Source organism: Sceloporus occidentalis, unplaced genomic scaffold (genome assembly GCF_023333645.1).
Source record: "Sceloporus occidentalis isolate IW3139 unplaced genomic scaffold, rSceOcc1.0.p SCAF_354, whole genome shotgun sequence".
NCBI classification, from domain to species: Eukaryota; Metazoa; Chordata; class Lepidosauria; order Squamata; family Phrynosomatidae; genus Sceloporus; species Sceloporus occidentalis.
In genome coordinates this window covers 315,172-334,001 of record NW_028317334.1, presented here as the reverse complement: position 1 = coordinate 334,001, position 18,830 = coordinate 315,172, and the positions used below count along the sequence as shown (strand labels likewise).

The 18,830-nt window shown below is 44.3% G+C and overlaps 1 protein-coding gene across 1 annotated transcript; it reads right to left on the bottom strand.

The window, feature by feature from the left end:
- Positions 1–252: 252 nt before the first annotated feature.
- LOC149273996 (uncharacterized) lies at positions 253–5,676 on the bottom strand. The gene is made up of 3 exons (XM_089505947.1): positions 5,523–5,676; positions 4,583–4,703; positions 253–1,070 (listed from the first exon to the last, which is right to left on the bottom strand). Exons 1-3 carry the CDS (start codon positions 5,592–5,594, stop codon positions 253–255), a joined length of 1,011 nt encoding a protein of 336 aa, XP_089362073.1. The 5' UTR covers positions 5,595–5,676.
- Between the last annotated feature and the right edge of the window lie 13,154 nt (positions 5,677–18,830).

Sequence of the window (18,830 nt, the reverse complement as noted above, 5' to 3'; positions counted from 1 at the left end):
GCTGCAGCCAATCCCACCCCTCTGTTTAACTAACCTATTCCACCACCCATAATCCCCACTCAAATTTATAAACTAAAGCAATAATCTATAATAATAGCAATTAAAACCTCAACTCAACAAAAGATAACTGAAAAACATAAACAGACATATGGACACACAAACCTAACACACAAAATCACAAGGGCCTTTTCTTATCACCACAGGATTTAAAATATATTCTTTGTATTGCTTATTGACAAATATAATGTTAGTTCATTTCTGGGATCTGTGTGGCTTCGTTCCTGTTTGGACTCTCTGATGTCTCACTAGGCTTGATTTCAATGAAAAACATTTCCCACAATGCTGGCATTTGTATGGCTTCTCTCCTGTGTGGACTCTCTGATGTGTCACTAGGTTTGACTTACTAGAAAAACATCTCCCACAATGCTGGCATTTGTTTGGGTTCTCTCCTGTGTGGAATCTCTGATGTGACAATAGGTATGACTTTGAAGAAAAACATTTCTCACAATGCTGGCATTTGTAAGGCTTCTCTCCTGTGTGGACTCTCTGATGTAACACTAGGTCTGACTTCTGAGAGAAACATTTCTCACAATGCTGGCATTTGTATGGCTTCTCTCCTGTGTGGACTCTCTGATGTGTCACTAGGACTGACTTCATATAAAAACATTTCCCACAATGCTGGCATTTGTATGGCTTCTCTCCTGTGTGGACTCTCTGATGCATCACCAGGGCTGACTTCCAAGAAAAACATTTCCCACAATGCTGACATTTGTTTGGGTTCTCTCCTGTGTGGACTCTCTGATGTACCAATAGGTATGACTTGGAAGAAAAACCTTTCCCACAATGCTGGCATTTGTATGGCTTCTCTCCTGTGTGGACTCTCTGATGTTTCACTAGTTTTGACTTTGAAGAAAAACATTTCCCACAATGTTGGCATTTGTATGGCTTCTCTCCTGTGTGGACTCTACGATGAATGACTAGGACTGACATGTAAGCAAAATATTTCCCACAATGCTGGCATTTATGTGACTTCTTTCTTGTGTGGACTTTCTCGTGACTGACAAATTCTTCTGTAAAGGAGCACAATGACAGACAAGACTGAATCTTAGTGTTAAGACAGGAAAGGGTTACCCCAACATTTAGCCCCCCTTTCACACCTCCCTATTTGAGATTAAATTAATAAAGTTGGTGTGAATGACCTGAGCATGACCCTGTTCTGGATGCCCCCAAATCCATATAATGACTGTATTCTTACTCATAGGAGCTACCAAAGAAGTGATTGAAGGGGAACTGCCATGAGGAAATCAGTGGAAGGAGATAGTCACGTCGTTGAAAAATATTCCATTAAATATATGTAAAACTATTTTAATTGAAAAGTGGCATCATTTCCTGTGAGACGGCCATAGAGTGTTGAGTCAGAGCAGATGGCATGATGCAAGCTAACTGCAGAGGATGCTTCATGCTGTGTGGCCCCAGGAGATGCCTCACAACCAATACAGTATAGAGCTCACATGCGGATTGGAGATGAGTGTAGAAGAGATTGTGAAGTTGATGGAAGTCAGAGAGGAGAGCTGGTACATATTTGTTTTCTATTGCAACTCAAGCTAAAGAACCTCCAAGGACCTGGAGGAAATCAACTGTGTCTGTGAGTTATTTTTAAGTGTGGAAAGTGGTTAGTGCATTGCCAATACCTATATCTGGAGATTTGCTTCTGTACTCTGCAATGTTATTGTTGAGCTCTGCGAGTGTCACCTTCAGACTGTGATATACATTGGCTTGTGAATGGGACCAGAATTTAGAGCCAAGAAGGACCTGAGAGCCGGTGGGACAATCCTGTTTGGATGAAGTATTTCCACCAAGCACCCATTGCATTTATTTCAGTTTCATATAATTCTTTCCCCTCCCAGGAAACATCCTAAAGCAATTTAAACCTTTTCGAATCCTCGGTTTCTGCCCCCAAGCAACAATTTCAGTATAAATATCAGCCCCAACTGGCTGTTCTTCAGCATCAGTCCAGTTGCAGACTTACACTCCATTGGTTTACATTGCTAAACACCTCACTACACTCGCCAACCCCACTTGCTATAGCAGTTACTGACTTCTCTCCCCTTTCTGGACCCTGAGCAATTGGGATCAAGATCGATCTAGGTAACGTATTACCATTAGCAAAGCCTCACACTATTCAGCACTCCCACCTTTGTTACCCAATTCTTGTGTGTGTGCGTGAACACCTATATGTGTATATTTGTGTGTGCATGTATGTATTTTGCTATTTCCCCTAAATAAAACACAAAAACCTATTTGAAATGCCTCTGGAGTTCTGTGTGCTTCTGGGCCTGGTATAGTTGGGATGAATCCTGAGGTCACTGTTGCCTCAATCTCTCCTTTGAGCTAAGTATGAAATTCCCCTAAAAGCATAGCACTTGTGGGTGTCCTCCCCAGACTCCAGCATTTTGAGTGACAAAGGGCCTCTGGAATCAACCACGGAGGGAAGGCCTCTCCCTACACAATCCGCCCCACACTCTCAGAACATCTGGGAAGAATCTATTAGATTACCCAAAGGTCAGGCCATGAACAACTTCTCACAGAGCATACACAGCCATGGCCCCCAAGTTATGGAACAACTTGCCGGAGGAGATCTGTCTTATCACCACTTTGGATGCTTTCAAGAAAGAACTTAAGACTGATCCCTTCCGGCAGGCTTACCCACCCGACCTCTTCTAAAGAACTTAAGGAAAAATCCCACTTCTGATCGCAATTGTGCATTTTATACGATGTTTTTATTTGTCCCGAACTGAGTTTTAAGCAACTTGTTTTTTTACTGTGTGTAAATTGGATGCTATTATTGTTTTGTGGCTATTATACAGGTAAATACAAATAAAACCTATTATTATTATCTGTCCGGTTGGTGGCTGCCTCCCAATCCCCAAGACCCCTCTCCTTGCCCTTCCCAGAGGTCCCTTCCTCTCCGTACAGAGCTATGCAATCCTGGCTTTGCTCCTGCCTTCCCCTCCTGGCTCCCAGAGGCCGGATCCCCTTCCCTTTCTCCATCCGCTCTCCAACCTTCCCTCTTGCCCATCTGCACTGCTTTACCTTTTCTCCTTCAGCATCTCTTTCCTGCCTTTCTGTTTTTCACATTGCCTCCATCGCTCGATCACAGACACACACCCGCAGAGTGTGATGCATAAAAGGGACACTTTGAGGCTCATTTCTTGAGAAAGGCAGGGCCATCAATATACAACTAATGCATTAGGAAAGGCAGAACAAGGGGTCTGGTACCTGGTTTTTGATATTAGTGCGGGTCAAGTGCCAGGGTCCACCTTAAATGGGTCTAGATAATCTGTTTCATCTAAGACCGCTTGGAGATGAAGAGCAACTGCCCTCAAAATTATGTTGGTTAGAAATGGAAGATGGGAGACTTTAAGACATCTCCAAGACTGGGATGGATTACTGTTGGGGTTTGGGGGGAGGGCATATTGGGCCCCAGGAGATCTCAGAGCGGAGGTGGGGGCCATTTTGCCACTGTTGTACCCTCTCTGATCCATTGCAGGGGCAAGGGAAGTCCTTTTCTCACAAAGCCTCTCCAGAGCCTCAAAAGGCTGGAAGAGGGGCCACAAAAGCCAGGAAACTTGCTCAGGAATGGGCTGAGGACCATTTAGGGGCAAAAAGCATTAATCTCCATGGCTCCTTCCCACAAAATTCCAGAACTGGCAATTTAGGATTGGAGATTTAGAATCCTTACGAAGTGGAGAACAATATTGCCTCACTAAAATTAGAAATTCCAAGATTCCACAGGAAGTTGTTATGACAATTAATTTACATGTGAAAGGGAACTAGGAATGGTAGTAGAGCACAAGATGAGCATGTGTCAACATTGTTATGCAGCAGCTAAAAAGGCCAATGTGATCCTAGGCTGTATCAATAGTATAGTGTCAACATCAAGGGAAGTAATAGTGCCACTCTATTCTTTGTTGGACAGGGCTCTCTTGCAATAATCCTGTGTCCAGTTCTGGACACCACAATTCAAACAGATGTGGAGAAACTGGAGCATGTCCAGAGGAAGGAAACCAAAATGGTGAACAGTCTGGAAACCATGCTCTCTGAGGAATGACTTAGGGAGCTGGGTATGTTTAGCTTGGAGAAGAGAAGGTTAAGAGTGGATATGACAGCCCTGTTCAAATATTTGAAGAGATGTCATATTCAGGATGAAGCAAGCTTGCTTTCTGCTACTCCAGAGAAAAGGACATGGAACAATGGATGCAAGCCACAGGGACAAGAGATTCCACTTAAACTTTAGGAGGAACTTCCTGACAGTAAGAGCTCTTCAACAGTGGAATATACTCCCTCAGAGTTTGGTGGAGTCTCTTTCTTTGGAGGTCTTTAAACAGAGGGTGGATGGCCATCTCTTTGGGGTGCTTTAAATGTTTATTCCTGCATGGCAGAGAACTGAACTGGATGGTCCTTGTGGTCTGTTTCAACTCTTTGGTTCTATAATTCTAAAGTTGAATCACAACGCTCTGACAGTAAATTATGAAAGGGCCCTCAGTCTTCAGAGGATGGGCAATGGATTCAGGTTCCTTACCCACAGAGGCCACATTGTCATAATTCTCCATCATTACAGAACTGTACATAAGTTTCTGCTTCTTCGTCAACAGCTTCCATTCCTCCTCGGTGAAATATATCGCCACATCCGCAAAGGTCACCTGCAACAGAAAATAGAGTGACTAAACAAAAGGGGAAGAAAGCACATGGTGCATTGCAAATATTATTTCAACACTTCAGAATTCAGTCCAGGAAATAAACTTTCAATTCTGCAAGCAAGAAAAAGCTACAGCCTTTGAGATCCAGTTTGTCTCGAATCCTTTCAAAATAATATATACTATGATAAACAATATAATGTAGGCCATTTCTGGAATATTATTGATTGATTAGGATACTGACTATCACAACATGTATGGATTATAGTACATTTAGCCATATATCACCTAATTTCAGAGGCAAATTTTAAAAAACAGTTTAGGGAGTACTCAAACTTGAGGACCACTTGGCCTACCCTCAATTTAGGTACAGAGATATTTTTCCATCTCCCCCAGCATTTCACAGACTGGGAAAGGAAGACACATGTGGCTAAGCAACACCAGAAGGGGATCAAGATGGCCCAAGTTGTTAATGATAAAGATCACACAAGCGAGGAAGGGTGCAAAAGTTGGCTTTTGCCTCCGACTCCTGGCAAGGGCAAGACCCTGCACCCTTCTTTCCTCCCCTCTCCCCTCTTTTGAGTGAATCAAATGCACACTCTTTTGAACTTGGAACACATTTTGCAGCAACTGAACTGACCTGAAAACAAGGGGGAAAGTGGGAGGAAGAGAATAAAATAGGACATTTTCAAAGTCCCTGAAAAAAATCAGGTTACAGAGGATTAATCAGGATTTCCTCTGCCAAACTGGGACAGTATGTTTACCGCTTGCTTTCATGAGCCAGTCCAGACATAGATGAAAGTAATAATCAGGATGGTAACTTACCAAAGAGTTGTACTTCAGCAGCCTCTTTCTGTTGGAGCCCAGCTCCCTCGGCTTGGCCTCTGTGTCGGCCATCAGGTGGGAAGGGGTCCTGGTGGCCCTGCACTTGGTCACTTCCAGCAAGAGAGGCCCCAAAGCCGTGTACAAGGAGGCTGAGATGGAGTTCCTGAGAAAAGGGACCTGGATTAGGATTGACTTGGCAAGAAACCCTGCAGCACTCAAAGACACACAGAACAGCATCCTGCTGGTGACATACGCAGGTGACATAAGTCTCCTTTGGGCCGATGCACAGGTGGGCATCACCTTCCTCCCTCTGCACCAAACAAAGCCCCCTGGACATAGCATAGATTCACTACAGCTCCCGTACACAACAGATACTCCATGCCTTATTCAAGTGGGGGGGGGAGGGATTAGGGGATGGGGAATTGGAGAGGGCCCTGGTTATGTCCCCAAAGCTAGATGTGAAATGAGGGCATCATAAATAAATAATTCATCTGTTGAAACCTTCAGAGGTCCCCAGTGCTTTTCCCCAGCATCAGCCCCTTTCCCAAGAAGGCTGCATCCGCACTTAGAAATAAGGCACTTTCATACCACTTTAACCGCTCAATGCTATGGAATCCTGGGATTTTACCTTTGGACACTTAGCCTTCTCTGCCAGAGAGCTCTCATGCCACAACAAACTACAAATCCCAGGATTCCATAGGATGGAACCAGGAGAGTTAACACACTTTAGAACTGGATTATTTCTGCAGTGCAGATACAGCCTGAGTCAGCTTTAAAATAGTAGAAGCACCAAAGTCTTGTTTTTACCCCCCCTAATAATGGTTTTTCTTTTTTAAAAAAGTAGTTTCTTTTAGTCTCTAATCCTTATTTTTGTTGTTGTTTGTTTGTATGTTTGTTTGTTTCATTCTTGGTAATATGAGTTATTCTGGTCTGTCTCCTTCCTTCTTGCCTGAAAATCTATTAATAAGGAAACTGGGGAGACTATTAAAAAACCCCAAAGGAGCCACTTTTGGCCTTGTTTGGGGGACAAGCCTCCTCTTAGAAGCCAAAGCCCAATGTTTGTGAAGAAGAAGAATAAGGCTTGTATTAAAACTATGCTCCCCATTTCTGATCCCTTTTAAAACCCATGTTCCCCAGAAAGAGCAGAGCTGTGTAATAAGAAAACCCTCTCTGAAAAGAGACACAAAAGACACACAAAGAGACACACTTCCTTCCTTTTGGACCAAGGAGCCTGGCCTCCTTCTGACTCTGGAGCCTCAGGAGAGAAAGATAAGCCTCTGTTCAACTGAGGCCTCAGAGAAGGTTCTGGAAGAATATTCCCCACAATCACAAGCAGCACAAAATGGCCACCAGAACACAAAATGGCTGCCTCTGTCTCAATGCTTGGCAGTTTGAGGCCTTCAGGGAACCCAAAATGGAGGATGAAAGGGCTCCAAAGTCAGAAGGGACCCCAAACAGCATTTCCAAACCTTAACAACAGCTGAAATCTTTCCTGATGCTATAATATAGAGACTCACTGAGATACTCTTTATAAATACGTCTTTCCATGTCTTTATAAATAAAGAAAATTTAATAATACTAATGCTACAAGTACTACTAATAATAGTAATAATAAGGTACAACCAGGAGATTTCTCCCGGTGGCTTCTGCCCCAGAGGCCTCTGCGTATGCTCAGGAGCCCCTTCTTCTTCTTCTCCTTCTTCTTCCTCTGCAGAATCCTCCAGAGGCCTCTCTGCTCTTCCTCCTCCTCAGGCTCTTCCTCTAAGCCTTCCTCCTCCTACTCCTCAGGACCTTCCTGTAAGCCCTTCCTCTTCCTCCTCCTCCTCCTCCTCAGGCTCTTCCTCTAAGCCTTCCTCCTCCTCTTCCTCAGGACCTTCCTGTAAGCCCTTCCTCTTCCTCCTCCTTCTCCTCCTCCTCATCAGGCCCTCTAAGCCTTCCTCCTTCTCCTCCTCTTCCTCTAAGCCTTCCTCTGCCTCCAGCCCTTCCTCTAAGCCTTCCTCCTCCTTATTCTCCCAGACTTTGGGGGGACAATTGTGTGCCTTCAATTCCTTTCTGGGGATCCTAAGGCAACACTATCACAGGAGTCTCTTTGTGGGTTTTGTCGAAGAGTGTTTACCATTGCCATCTTTTGAGGCTGAGAGAGTGTGCCTTGGGGGCTGGGGGTGTGCTGCTTGCCTTGAACTCGCATCTAGTGACCCTATTCCCAGGGTTTCCTTGCCTTCAGGTTTGCCTTCAACTTTGCTCATTGTCTTCCTCTGAGGCTGAGAGAGTGTCTGCTGCCCAAGGTTCCCCCGCAGTGGGTTTCATGGCCCAGAATGAATGCCATTTTCATCATGTAGATGTGTGTTTGTGTGTGTGTGTGTTGTGTGCCTTCCAGTTGGCCATTGGTCTTCCTCTGAGGCTGAGAGAGTGTGACTTACCCAAGGTCACCCATTTTATATAATGGGACTTGAGCACCCATGGATTTTCTATCCAAACCAAATCCCAAAGGATGCCAAGGGCCTATTGTTTTTCCATCTTTTTTTGCAAAGAGCAAAGCAGATCTTGCTTGCCTGATCTTTGCATGTTGGGCAAATGCTAAGAGCTGTCTTGTGAGGTTAGGAAGAGGTTCCTGGAAAACAGTCCTCTTCTTCTGGACCCACAGACTCAGAAAGACATGGGCCCCCAATCAATGGGACCCCTTTCTTTGGGGCTGCTCTGGGGCCAGGAGGATCTCTCAGGAGAGATTGGGAAAGTCAGCCTTTGAAGAGTTCTGGTCCTTAAAGGTTACTATCTCCAGGCTTTGCTGAGAGGGCAATATTTGGGATTTGGGCAGATCCAGGCTGCAGGGCTCTCTCAGATCTGGTTCAAAGACACTGCAGAAATGATGATGATGATGATGATGATGATGATGATGATGATGATGAATCTTCCCTTCAAACCCACAGAGCCTTGTGGATGCTCAAATAGTAACAGAGGTCAAAAACACATTGCAGAAATAATCCAGTTTGCAGAAATAAACAACTTTAACTGCCCTAGTTCAGTACTCGGGAATCCTGGGAATTTTAGTTTATTATGGCATCTGAGTTGTCTGACAGAGAAGACTAAATATCTCACAAAACTACAGTTCCCAGAATTCCCTAGCATTCAGCCAGACAGCTAAAGCAGCCCTGAACTTGGACCATTGTTAGTGGTTGGCTTGGAGCCTGAATAGGGTTCTAGAAGGCTGGTGGGTTTCCTTGGCAGGAAAGGAAAGGAAAGGTGGGTGCCTCGAGATGCCGATGGGAGACCCCTAAATTTGGTTCCTTTGTGAGAATGCTGACTGAGGGGGAAGAGAAGGGAGATGGATTTGGTCCCCAGGGAGGCCCCCGGTCAGGCAGGGCAGGCCACACAACATTCGCTAACTCCCAAGTCAAATCCTGGTTTCCCTTCTTTTGCCCAGGACCTAAACCTGGACCAGAAAGGATCAGGTTTTATTTGCTTTCTTCTCCTGCAACAGGTGTTTTTCCTTGCCCTTTTTACACGTGGCAGTAAAGATACGATACAGCAGGGCCTGGCATTGAGCTTCCAGTTTTCATGCATGATCTTCAGACAGGAGATGAGGCTGCCTCTTCTCTATTTTGGAGGGAGCCCAATTCCAGGAAAGAGGAAAGGGCTCTGTGCAAACATCCAGATCAGATGTGAGAGCAGTAGCTTATTATAATTTGCGAGGCTTGGTTAACTGGTTTCTTCAACTAGAAAAATTGCAGGGGTCTATGGATTGGTTTAGTTTCTTGCTTTCTCTCAGTTGTGGTGGTACAAGGGCTCACTACTATACTCTGCATTCGCCATCTGGCTAGAAAGAAGGAGGCTAAATTAAATGCTTTTTATCCTTAGTTTTTTGTGGATATTTTGGGCTATGTGGCCATGTTCTAGAAGAGTTTCTTCCTGACGTTTCGTCAGCATCTGTGGCTGGAATCTCTGAAGATGCCAGACACAGATGCTGGCAAAACATCAGAAGAAATTCTTCTAGAACGTGGCCAAATAGCCCGAAAAACCCACAAAAAGCTATGGAAGCCGGCAATGAAAGCCTTTGACTTCACACTTTTTATCCTGTCTCTCCAAGCAAGTGAGAAAGAATAATTCTCTCATTTCCCCTTGATCTGGGAACATACCTTTAAAAAATTTTCTGTTCATTTCTTCACAGGAAAGTATATTGAGTACATTTGAATGACAAACTGTGAGCGACTGTGGTTTGTAATTTATGCATTAGGCTGAATGAGATCGCTAGAGGCCCTGCCCCATGTCCTAGGTTTTAGCTCACAAACCTCAGGACCTGAATTCACAGCCCTATAAGAGAGATGGAGGGACACCAGAAAGTAGGCAACCAAAGTCCTGTACATATTATCCAATTGTACCAGTTTGGTGCCATGTTAACGGCTGTGGATCCATCCTACAGAAACCTGGGAATGGGGTGTTTAGAATTGGATGCTTGGTAGAGAGCCCCAGTGCAGTCCTTCATGAGAGTTGCTATATAATTTTAAGTACTTCATGAAATAAGAAATCCCAGGATTCTGTTGGACAGAGTCCTTTAAGTTTCATGGTATCTAAGTGCTAGGTTTGGGCAATGGAGATACAACCCAGGTGCCAAAAATGACCCATAGCAATTCTGGACAGACTCATTCAGTCTCTGTCTCTATTGGTGGAGGGCTATTTACACCAAGAAACCCATGGATCTTCAAAAGATTTCCAGTTTATTTAGTTTATTTATATACATCCATCCTTTCTCCCAATATAAGGACTCAGGGTGGCTAACAATAAATTTAATATGGTACAAATTCAAAACAATGCAAAGGGATTAAAATTATAACTATTTTTTAAAATTAAACCATTTATATAATTACACCTTGAAAAAAACCATATACAATTTCACCTTGACCTCTGAATTGCACAGCAGTTCAAACCTTATCTCTGTTTTGCTTAGGATCCAGCCCTTGAGGCATCAGCATTTCCAGAAAGGAGAGAAAGTGGAAGTGTGAAATACTTTTTGTTTGGAGGAAGTGTCTATCCAGATTCTGTCCTGTAAAACTATTAGAGCCCCTTTGATGCTGTCTTTGATTCAGAACATATGATTTTAAGGCATCTTGCACTTCTATCTCCATCCAATAAACCTTTGAACTCTTTCAAGCATTCTGTTTTCCTGGCTGCCCATCCCAAAAGTATGAAACATAGCACCAGTCATGGAGATTCAGTCTTTTTCTTGATGGAGATACAGAGCGAAGGCCACAGGATCCCCACTCCTGACATAACATTTTGCCCAGTTCATTGCAGATATTTCACATACTTAATGTTAGAGGCAGACTGAGAGTTTTGGGAGTCCCTGTCCCTCCAAAAGCAACTTTCCCAAGAGCAGTCTATGGCCTGTTACAGACTGCCAAAATAAAGCTGCTTCGGGTCTCTTTGGAGGTATGCTATTTAAATGACGCATGGGTCCTAAGAGTCGCAGCTTTGGTGCAGCTTCCAGATTCTTAGGGTGCATGCATCATTTAAACAGCATACTTTCAAAGAGATCCGAAGTAGCTTTATTTTGGCAGTTTGTAACAGGCCTATGTCTCCCTTCCAAAGGCCAGCAGTGGATGGAGAAGGAGGCCTTGGGGAAGCAGAGGAGAGCTTGGCTTGACTCCCAAAGACTCTCCCTTGAAGGTTTCCATCTCTCTAGGAAATGGAGGAGCCTGGGAGGGAGACTGAGGACTAGGGCATGCTGGGAAAAGCTTCAGGGGGAGCTTATGGGAGCAAATGTGGGACTTTGCTTTCTCCCCCCAACTACTTTCCTGCTCTCTTTTGACAGGCTTGAAGACAACACAAAGTAAGCTCAATGGTGGAAAAGACTGCAAAAGCCATCTTCCCTATACGTTCCATGCTCACCTCCATGGCACCTTAGGAGCAAGCAAGTCTCCACTGAGGGCAGCACAGTCAAGGAACAAAATCCAAAATGGGGAGTGGTCTTTGAGATCCTGATGGTCCTCTGAGAGGAAAATGCCAGCCCCTGAAACCAATCCTGGCCAGCTTTTGGGAAAGGGCCCTCAAGGTTTGCCCTGATGGACTCTGAGCCCCTTGCAGACTGTCCCTTCCCTGAATTTTGCTCTCCTGGAGGCTCAGAGGAGATTCTGGGGGGCCTGGGCACCTCCTCTTCTTAGGGACCCTGAGCCCCAAGTTCAGCTGACAAATGGTAATTCGCCCATGATGAACCCACCTTCCCCCCTCTGTCCTGGGATATGCCTTAGGAAACCTCTTCCATGGAAATTAGGGAGCTCCTAATCTTAGTGGAAATGGGAACCTCTGGAATTCTCCTCTTTTTCCCAGCTGGGAAGCAAGGCATCGTTGGAAATCTCTTCCAAGGACAAGAGGGGTTGTTGTTGTTTTAATAACATGGCTCCAGTCAATGGAGTTCTTCTTCAGGCAGTAAATGGAGGTTTATGCAAATGCAGAATGACATCACTGCTACGGAAGGCTCTCTTGACCAATCAGAGAGCAAGATGAAGGTTGTTCTGGAAGCTTCCGTGAGAAGGAGATATAAGGCCTGAGAGACCAAGAGACAGTTGGGGGAATTGTGTCGGTTGGAGATCGAGAGAGAGAGCTAAAGAGCGGATCTTGGAAGTCAGTCTCAGAATTGGACGCTTAGGTCTATTTTTTAATAGCTTGTATGAATTGAATATTATATACTTACAAATATTGCACCTGCAAGATTCTTAATATCTTGTATGACATATTTTACTTATATTTCGTTATCAATAATAAATACCTCCTTAGAGTATCTACTACTTGACACTCCTTTTACTCGTATTTTGGCTTTGTTAATGATTGTCAGAAACAAGTCTAACAAAGTCTTCATCAACAAAGTCAAATTTCAGAACAGGAGTCTAAACTCAAAACTTTGTTGAAAGAAAGAGATTGCATAAAAGGCACAGTTCATGGCGTTATAGTCAGATCTAAATAACAATAAAGATTTGACCATTTTATATCCCCAATTAACATCCCACCCCACATCAAGATCTATTGGGTATTTTATTCCTGCTAGAAATATAATTGACAAGTTAATTACCTCATCATCCAAAATCTCCCCCCAAATATGTTGTTTTGAGAACCACGGAAGGGTCAGCAAGTTCCCAGCAAACCTCCCCAAAACAGTGAGATAATTCCCATCTGCTCCCACCATTTTGCAACCTTAAATTCAACCAAAGTACCAATAAACCCAGTCAAGCAATCTGGCCAAATAATATATATTAAAATTAACTCAAACCAACCCTTTCCCCTTCTCAGCTTTCCCATCAGGGGTGGGGGGCGAGGAGGGGGCATGTGGGCGAGTGAGGCTTGGCTGCTTGCTATGGGTCCCATTCCTTTCCCTCCACATTATGTTCACTCCAGGAATCAATCCTTCCGCTATCCAGCTCCACAAACTCAATGAATTAACCTTCCCAACATCCAGTTCCACAAACTTCACTCAACCCCTTTTTCCAAATATGTAACACCTCTACCATTTTCTATAAACTATATAATTACATTCAGTTCGGATTCTTCCATTCTTCCAACAACAAATATGGAAGAATCCAATTATACACCAACATTTATGGAAGAATCCAAATTTCCCATCCTGGTTCTGACACCTGGTTCAACTGGTTCAAGTAATTGGTGTGAACCAGCTCAAGGCCTTGTTTTCCAACATTTTAAGGAGTTCCATTTAGCAACTGTGACTAATATCTATGATAGGAAGGAAAGGGGAGACTGAAACTACTTTATCTCTCATCTATTTTCCTAGATGACCTTTGCTTAGCTCCATAGTAGATCCCAGGCGTCCCTCCTCTCTTAATGCTGATATGACTCTTCTCTGTCTTTGCCCTTTTTTATAGAAGAACCTGAGACTCATCAGAGAATAGAAACTGAGGAGAAATCAAACAAATGTGTGAAATGGTTTGCTTTTATACCTTTAGAGGTATCCACTAGAGAGAAAGTGTAGAAATCTGAGCAGTTGAAAGTACGTTTTTGATTGTTTATAAATTTATTATTTGATAAGACTTAATTAAAAAAATTAAATAGGAATTTATTTATTTTTTTGGAGAGGCAGCCTTCATACATTTTGTTGTACAGTTGTCACTCCCTTTTTGGGGACTTAGTATCCGCAGCCTCACTCCTCGCGGGAGGGACAGGCGACCATTAATAAAACGGCGTGCTCCTGCATACGCCTCCCCTCCCGGTGCCATGGGTGTGCAGCCCATTATTTTCTATGGGACTTGGATATGTGGGGGTCATCATTTTCGCGAGGGGTCCGGAATGGATCCCTGCGAATTGGGAGGGGCTACTGTATTTTGTAAAGCTCTATTATAATCTTCATTTATGCTACTTCTGCTACAAAGTTCTTGGTTTGAAAGTATCTTGTCCTTACAGAAACATTCAATAAACATCTGCCCTATTTTGAGCATCCTGTATTCTTCACTGAGAATCTGAAGGACAGTGTCAATTACGGAAGCATCAGTTTTAGCATAAATGAGGTGCTGCTAGAATTCAGCTGGTTGTGACTATGAGAAAGGATGCTGAAGATGAATTTCTGTCTCCTATCTAGCCCTATATCGACACACACAACATGCACTGACTCCCGAGTCAAACTCTGATTTCCCTCCCTGTCCCCAGGATCTAAACCTGGGCTAGAAAGGATCAGGTTTTATTTGGGATCTTCTCCTGTAACCTGTGTTTTTCCTTGCCCTTTTTGCATGGAGCAGTAGGGGGGCTGTACATCAGGGCTTGGCACTGAGCTTCCAGTTTTCAGGGATCATTTTCAGGAAGGTGACAATTGTGCCTCTTTTCCATTTTTGGGGGGAGGGGGAGGAGGAGGGCAACTCCAGTCAAGAGAAAAGGGCTCTGCACTAATATCCAGCTCATATGGAAGAGCAGTAGCTTATTAGAATTTGGAAGGCTTAATTCGTTGGTTGCTTCAACTGGCAAAGATTGCAGTGGTCTATGGATTGGCTGTGGTGTTACAGGGGCTCACTACTCTGCATACATGTCTCTCTTCACTTCCATACAGAAAAGTATATGGAATATATTTGAATGATAAGATGTGAGCAACTGTAGTTGGTACTTTATGCATTGAACTGAATGCCATCACTAGAGGCCCTGCCCCAGGACCTAGGTTTTAGCTCACAAACCATGGGGCCTAAGACAATCCTGAATTCACAACCTTACTAGAGAGATGGAGGGACACCAGAAAGTTGGCAACCAAAGGCCTAGTCATACTTCCCAATCATAGCAGTTTGGTGCCATATTAACAGCTGTGCTTCCATCCTATATAATCCTGGAGATTGTAGTTTGGTGAATGGGGTGCTTAGAATAGGCTGCTAGGTATAGAGCCCTAGTGCAGTTCTAGTGAGAACAAGCTTTGCGAGCTAACTTCTAGTGAGAGTTGTACCTCATGAAACAAGAAATCCCAGGATTGTGTTGGACTGAGACCTGGAAGTTTCATGTTATCAAAGTGCTATGTTTTGGCAAAAGAGATGTATCCTCAGGTGCCAAAATTGGCCCATAGCAATTCTGGACAGACTCATCAAGTCTCTGAAGTCTCCGTCTCTATTGGTGGAGGGGCTATCTCCACCAAGAAACTCTTAGATCTCCAAGGGACCTCCAGTTTACTTAATTTAGTTATTTGTATCCTGCCTTTCTCCCAATATAGAGACTCAAGATGGATAACAACTTGTAAACAGTACAAATTCAAAACAACGCAAAGCCATTAAAATTATAACTCTCTCTCTCTATATATATATATATATATTAAAAAATGAAACCATTTATAAAGTTGCACCTTGAAAATAATAGTTTATCTTTTTTTTTAATTTTGCATTTTTAATACATTTGTACAATTGAAAGATAAACATTCAAAAGTTTGTTGATGGGGAAAAGCATATCTCTGTACGTACATTGAAGAAAACAAAGAAAAGAAAATGCACACAATAAGATTCACTGCTTCATCTCAACTAAAATGCATGCAACATGCTTCACTAATACTACATACTACATACTACATGTAATGTAATGAAAATAATAGTTTATCAAAAATAAAATAGAAACCTTGACCTTTGAATTATACAGCAGTTCAAACCTCGTACCTTGTTTTGCTAACCTTTATAATCCAGCCCTTGAGGCATCAGCATATCCAGAAAGGAAAGAAAGTGGAAGTGTGAAATACGTTTTGTTTGGAGGGAGAGTCTATCTAGATTCTGTCCTGTCAAACTATTAGAGCCCTCTTTGATGCTGCCTTTGCTAGTTTTTAATAGTAGGTTTTTACCAGAGGACCACAATGTGTGGGGCGGATTATATGGGAGAAGGTGATCCCGTAAATAAGCTGGACCGAAGCCATGAAGGGCTTTACAGGTTAGACCTTGTACTTTGCCTTTACTAAGATCTTGTACTTTGCCCGGAAATAAACAGGCAGCCAGTGAAGAGACTTTAGTATAGGTTTAATATGGTCACATCTAGATCTTCCAGTGACCACTCCGTCTGCCATATTTTGAATTAGATGAAGTTTCTGGACTTGGTGCAAGGGCAGTTCTTTGTAGACTGCATTGCAAAAGTGAAGACGTGAGGTTACCAGCGCCTTCAGGTTCCAGGAAGGGACACAGCTGGCGTATCAACCGAAGCTGATAACAGCCACTCCTGGCCATTGCATCTATCTGAGCTGACATCTGGATGGACAGATCCAGGAGCACCCCCAAATTGCGAACACAATCCTTTAGGGGAAGTGTGATCCCATCCAGGACAGGTTGACAAACCTCCATACCCAGATTAGGACTTCCAACAGCAAGCACCTCTGTTTTACCTGGACTCAGTTTTCATCTCTTTTTCCTCATCCAGCACATTACTGCCCCAAGATATTCATTCAGAGGGGAGATGCCTTCCTTAGTTGACACAGAGGCCTGGCGTATGAAGAGGTATAGTTGAGTGTACTGATAATACCCCAATCCATGCCTCCAGATGATCTCTCCCAGTGGTTTCATGCAGATGTTAAACAGCATTGGTGACAGGATGCCGCCCTGAGGAAAGCCAGATTTAAACTCCCTTTTAGAGGAACAACTGTCCCCAAACATTACCATCTGGAATCTGCTTGAGAGATAGGACTAGAACCACCACAACGCATTGCCCCCGATCCTCAATTTCCTTAGACCTTTCTGGATGCCATGGTCGACGGTATTGAAAGTCACTGAGAGATCCAAAAGCACCATCAGGATCACATTTTCCCTGTCGATATTCAAGAGGAGATCATCTACTAAGGCGACCATAACAGTTTCGATTCTGTATCCCATCCTTAAGCCGGTTTGAAATGGGTCCAGATAATCTGTTTCATCCAAGACCACTTGGAGAGTAAGAGCAACTGCCCTCTCAATCACCTTGTTTAAAAATGAGAGATGGGAGACCAGTCTGTAATTGTTCATGTCCAAGGGATCTAGGGAGGGCTTTTCCATAAACGGCCGTAACACCGCTTCTTTTAAGCAAGATGGAAAATAGCCCTCCCTAAGAGAAGCATATCTCAGTTGAGTCCTAAGTGCATCTCCTCCTTGGATGACCAGCCATGAAGGGCAAGGGCCGAGAGGGCAAGTTGTCTTCTTCATACTTCCAAGGAGCTTGTCCATATTTTTGGTACTTACAGATTCAAATAGACCCAGTATGATCTTATTCACAATTCACTGGACACCTCACCTGTAGCCTCTGCAATAATGCCGGCATCCAATTCGGCTGTTATCTGAGAGATGTTCTCTGTGAAATAGTAATTTAAATTGTCAAAGTGAACTGTGGAAGGCTCTAATAATGAGTTCTGGGGGGGGGGGGGGGGGAAAGGTGCCTGAGTCAGGTCCCAGATGTCCCCCCCCCCCCCGACTTCAGCACTCCCTTTATGCTTTTCTTTCCTTGGCATTTTCACTCCATTCCTTCCTTCTCTAACATACATCCCTTCAAGGGAGCCCAAGGCCCTTTCAGCATGTTCCCAGAACCGGGGGGGGGGGGGGGGGCTGAGGGTCTCTCCGCTGGTCCTCCTCCACAGGCTTGTTTTGAAGGGAAAGGTATCTATGTGGGGGGGGGGGGGGCTAATCCAGAAACTGTGGGCCTATAAGCTTAGTTCCCAGGTTGCCGGGGGGTGTCAGTATCCCCAGAAGGGGCTTTGGGGTCCCTCCATCTCCCTCCTCTTGGCTTTGGCCTAGATTTTGGTCTTCTCTCCCTCCAGACAGATCCCCATCCCCCCCCCAGAGAAAACTCCACCCCTCCCAAATAATGTTGTTTCCAATGCTTTGAAGTACCTGGGCACCAAGGCCATGCCTCTCTGCAAAGATCCCTCCTGCCCTCTTTTCTCATAATAACCCCCCAAGTACCTGGGCCCCAAGGAATCCCCCGAGGAGGGGGCAGGGAAGGGAGAGGAGGAAGAGGAGGACTGGCAGAGCCCCTGCCTTCCTTTGGGGGAGGAGATCAGGGTTTCCTTCCTTCTTACAACCCCCCGAACTCCCCCCCTCCCAAAGACCCTGCAGCCAAATCTTCGAACGAACGAGGGCTCTCCCCACTTCCCTCCTTCAGAGCAGGCTGTCAGGGCGGCAGGTTCAGGGGCTGAGACTGTGCATACACATTTGCCACCAAAGGCCCCTCCTGAGCATGTGCAGGGACTGCAAGGACCATGCTGCTGCTGCCGCTTACTCCACTGTCGGCCTTTGGAAGAAAGGAAGGAGCCCTGGTGGCGCAGTGTTTAAATGCCTGTACTGCAAAACCATAAGGTTGTGAGTTCAATACCTGTGAAAGGGTTCAAGCTTGACTCAGGCTTGCATCCTTCTGAGGTCGCTAAAATGAGTACCCAGATTTTTTTTTGGGGGGGGGGGCAATTAGCTTATAATTGGAAACTGCTTAGACACTGTTAGTTCAGTATGAAGCGGTATATAAATGAAGCTGTTTGTTTTTTGTTTGTTCTAGAATGGAACCCAAGCTGCGGAGCTGGACTCAGGAGGGAAAGTCTGGGAAGGCTCTGCTTTGTACATATAGCTCTGATGTCTGTCTGTGTGTCTATAAATATGTGTGTGTTTGCCTCTGTTCTTATGGCTGGGAATGGAGCTGAGGGCTGAGGAGAGAAGAAAGGGTCAATTTTGTGCAAATGCAGAACTTCTGTGCATCAATGAGTCCAGTGTGTTGAAACAACAAAGAACTTTATTAAGAACACATAGTCAGAAAATTGGTGTTTAAGCCAGTACTGCCCTCGCCAATCCAATGAATACATTACAACCCCCAAACCTAAAACTCCACCCTCTTCGAAAACTAGCCCCCACCTCCAAT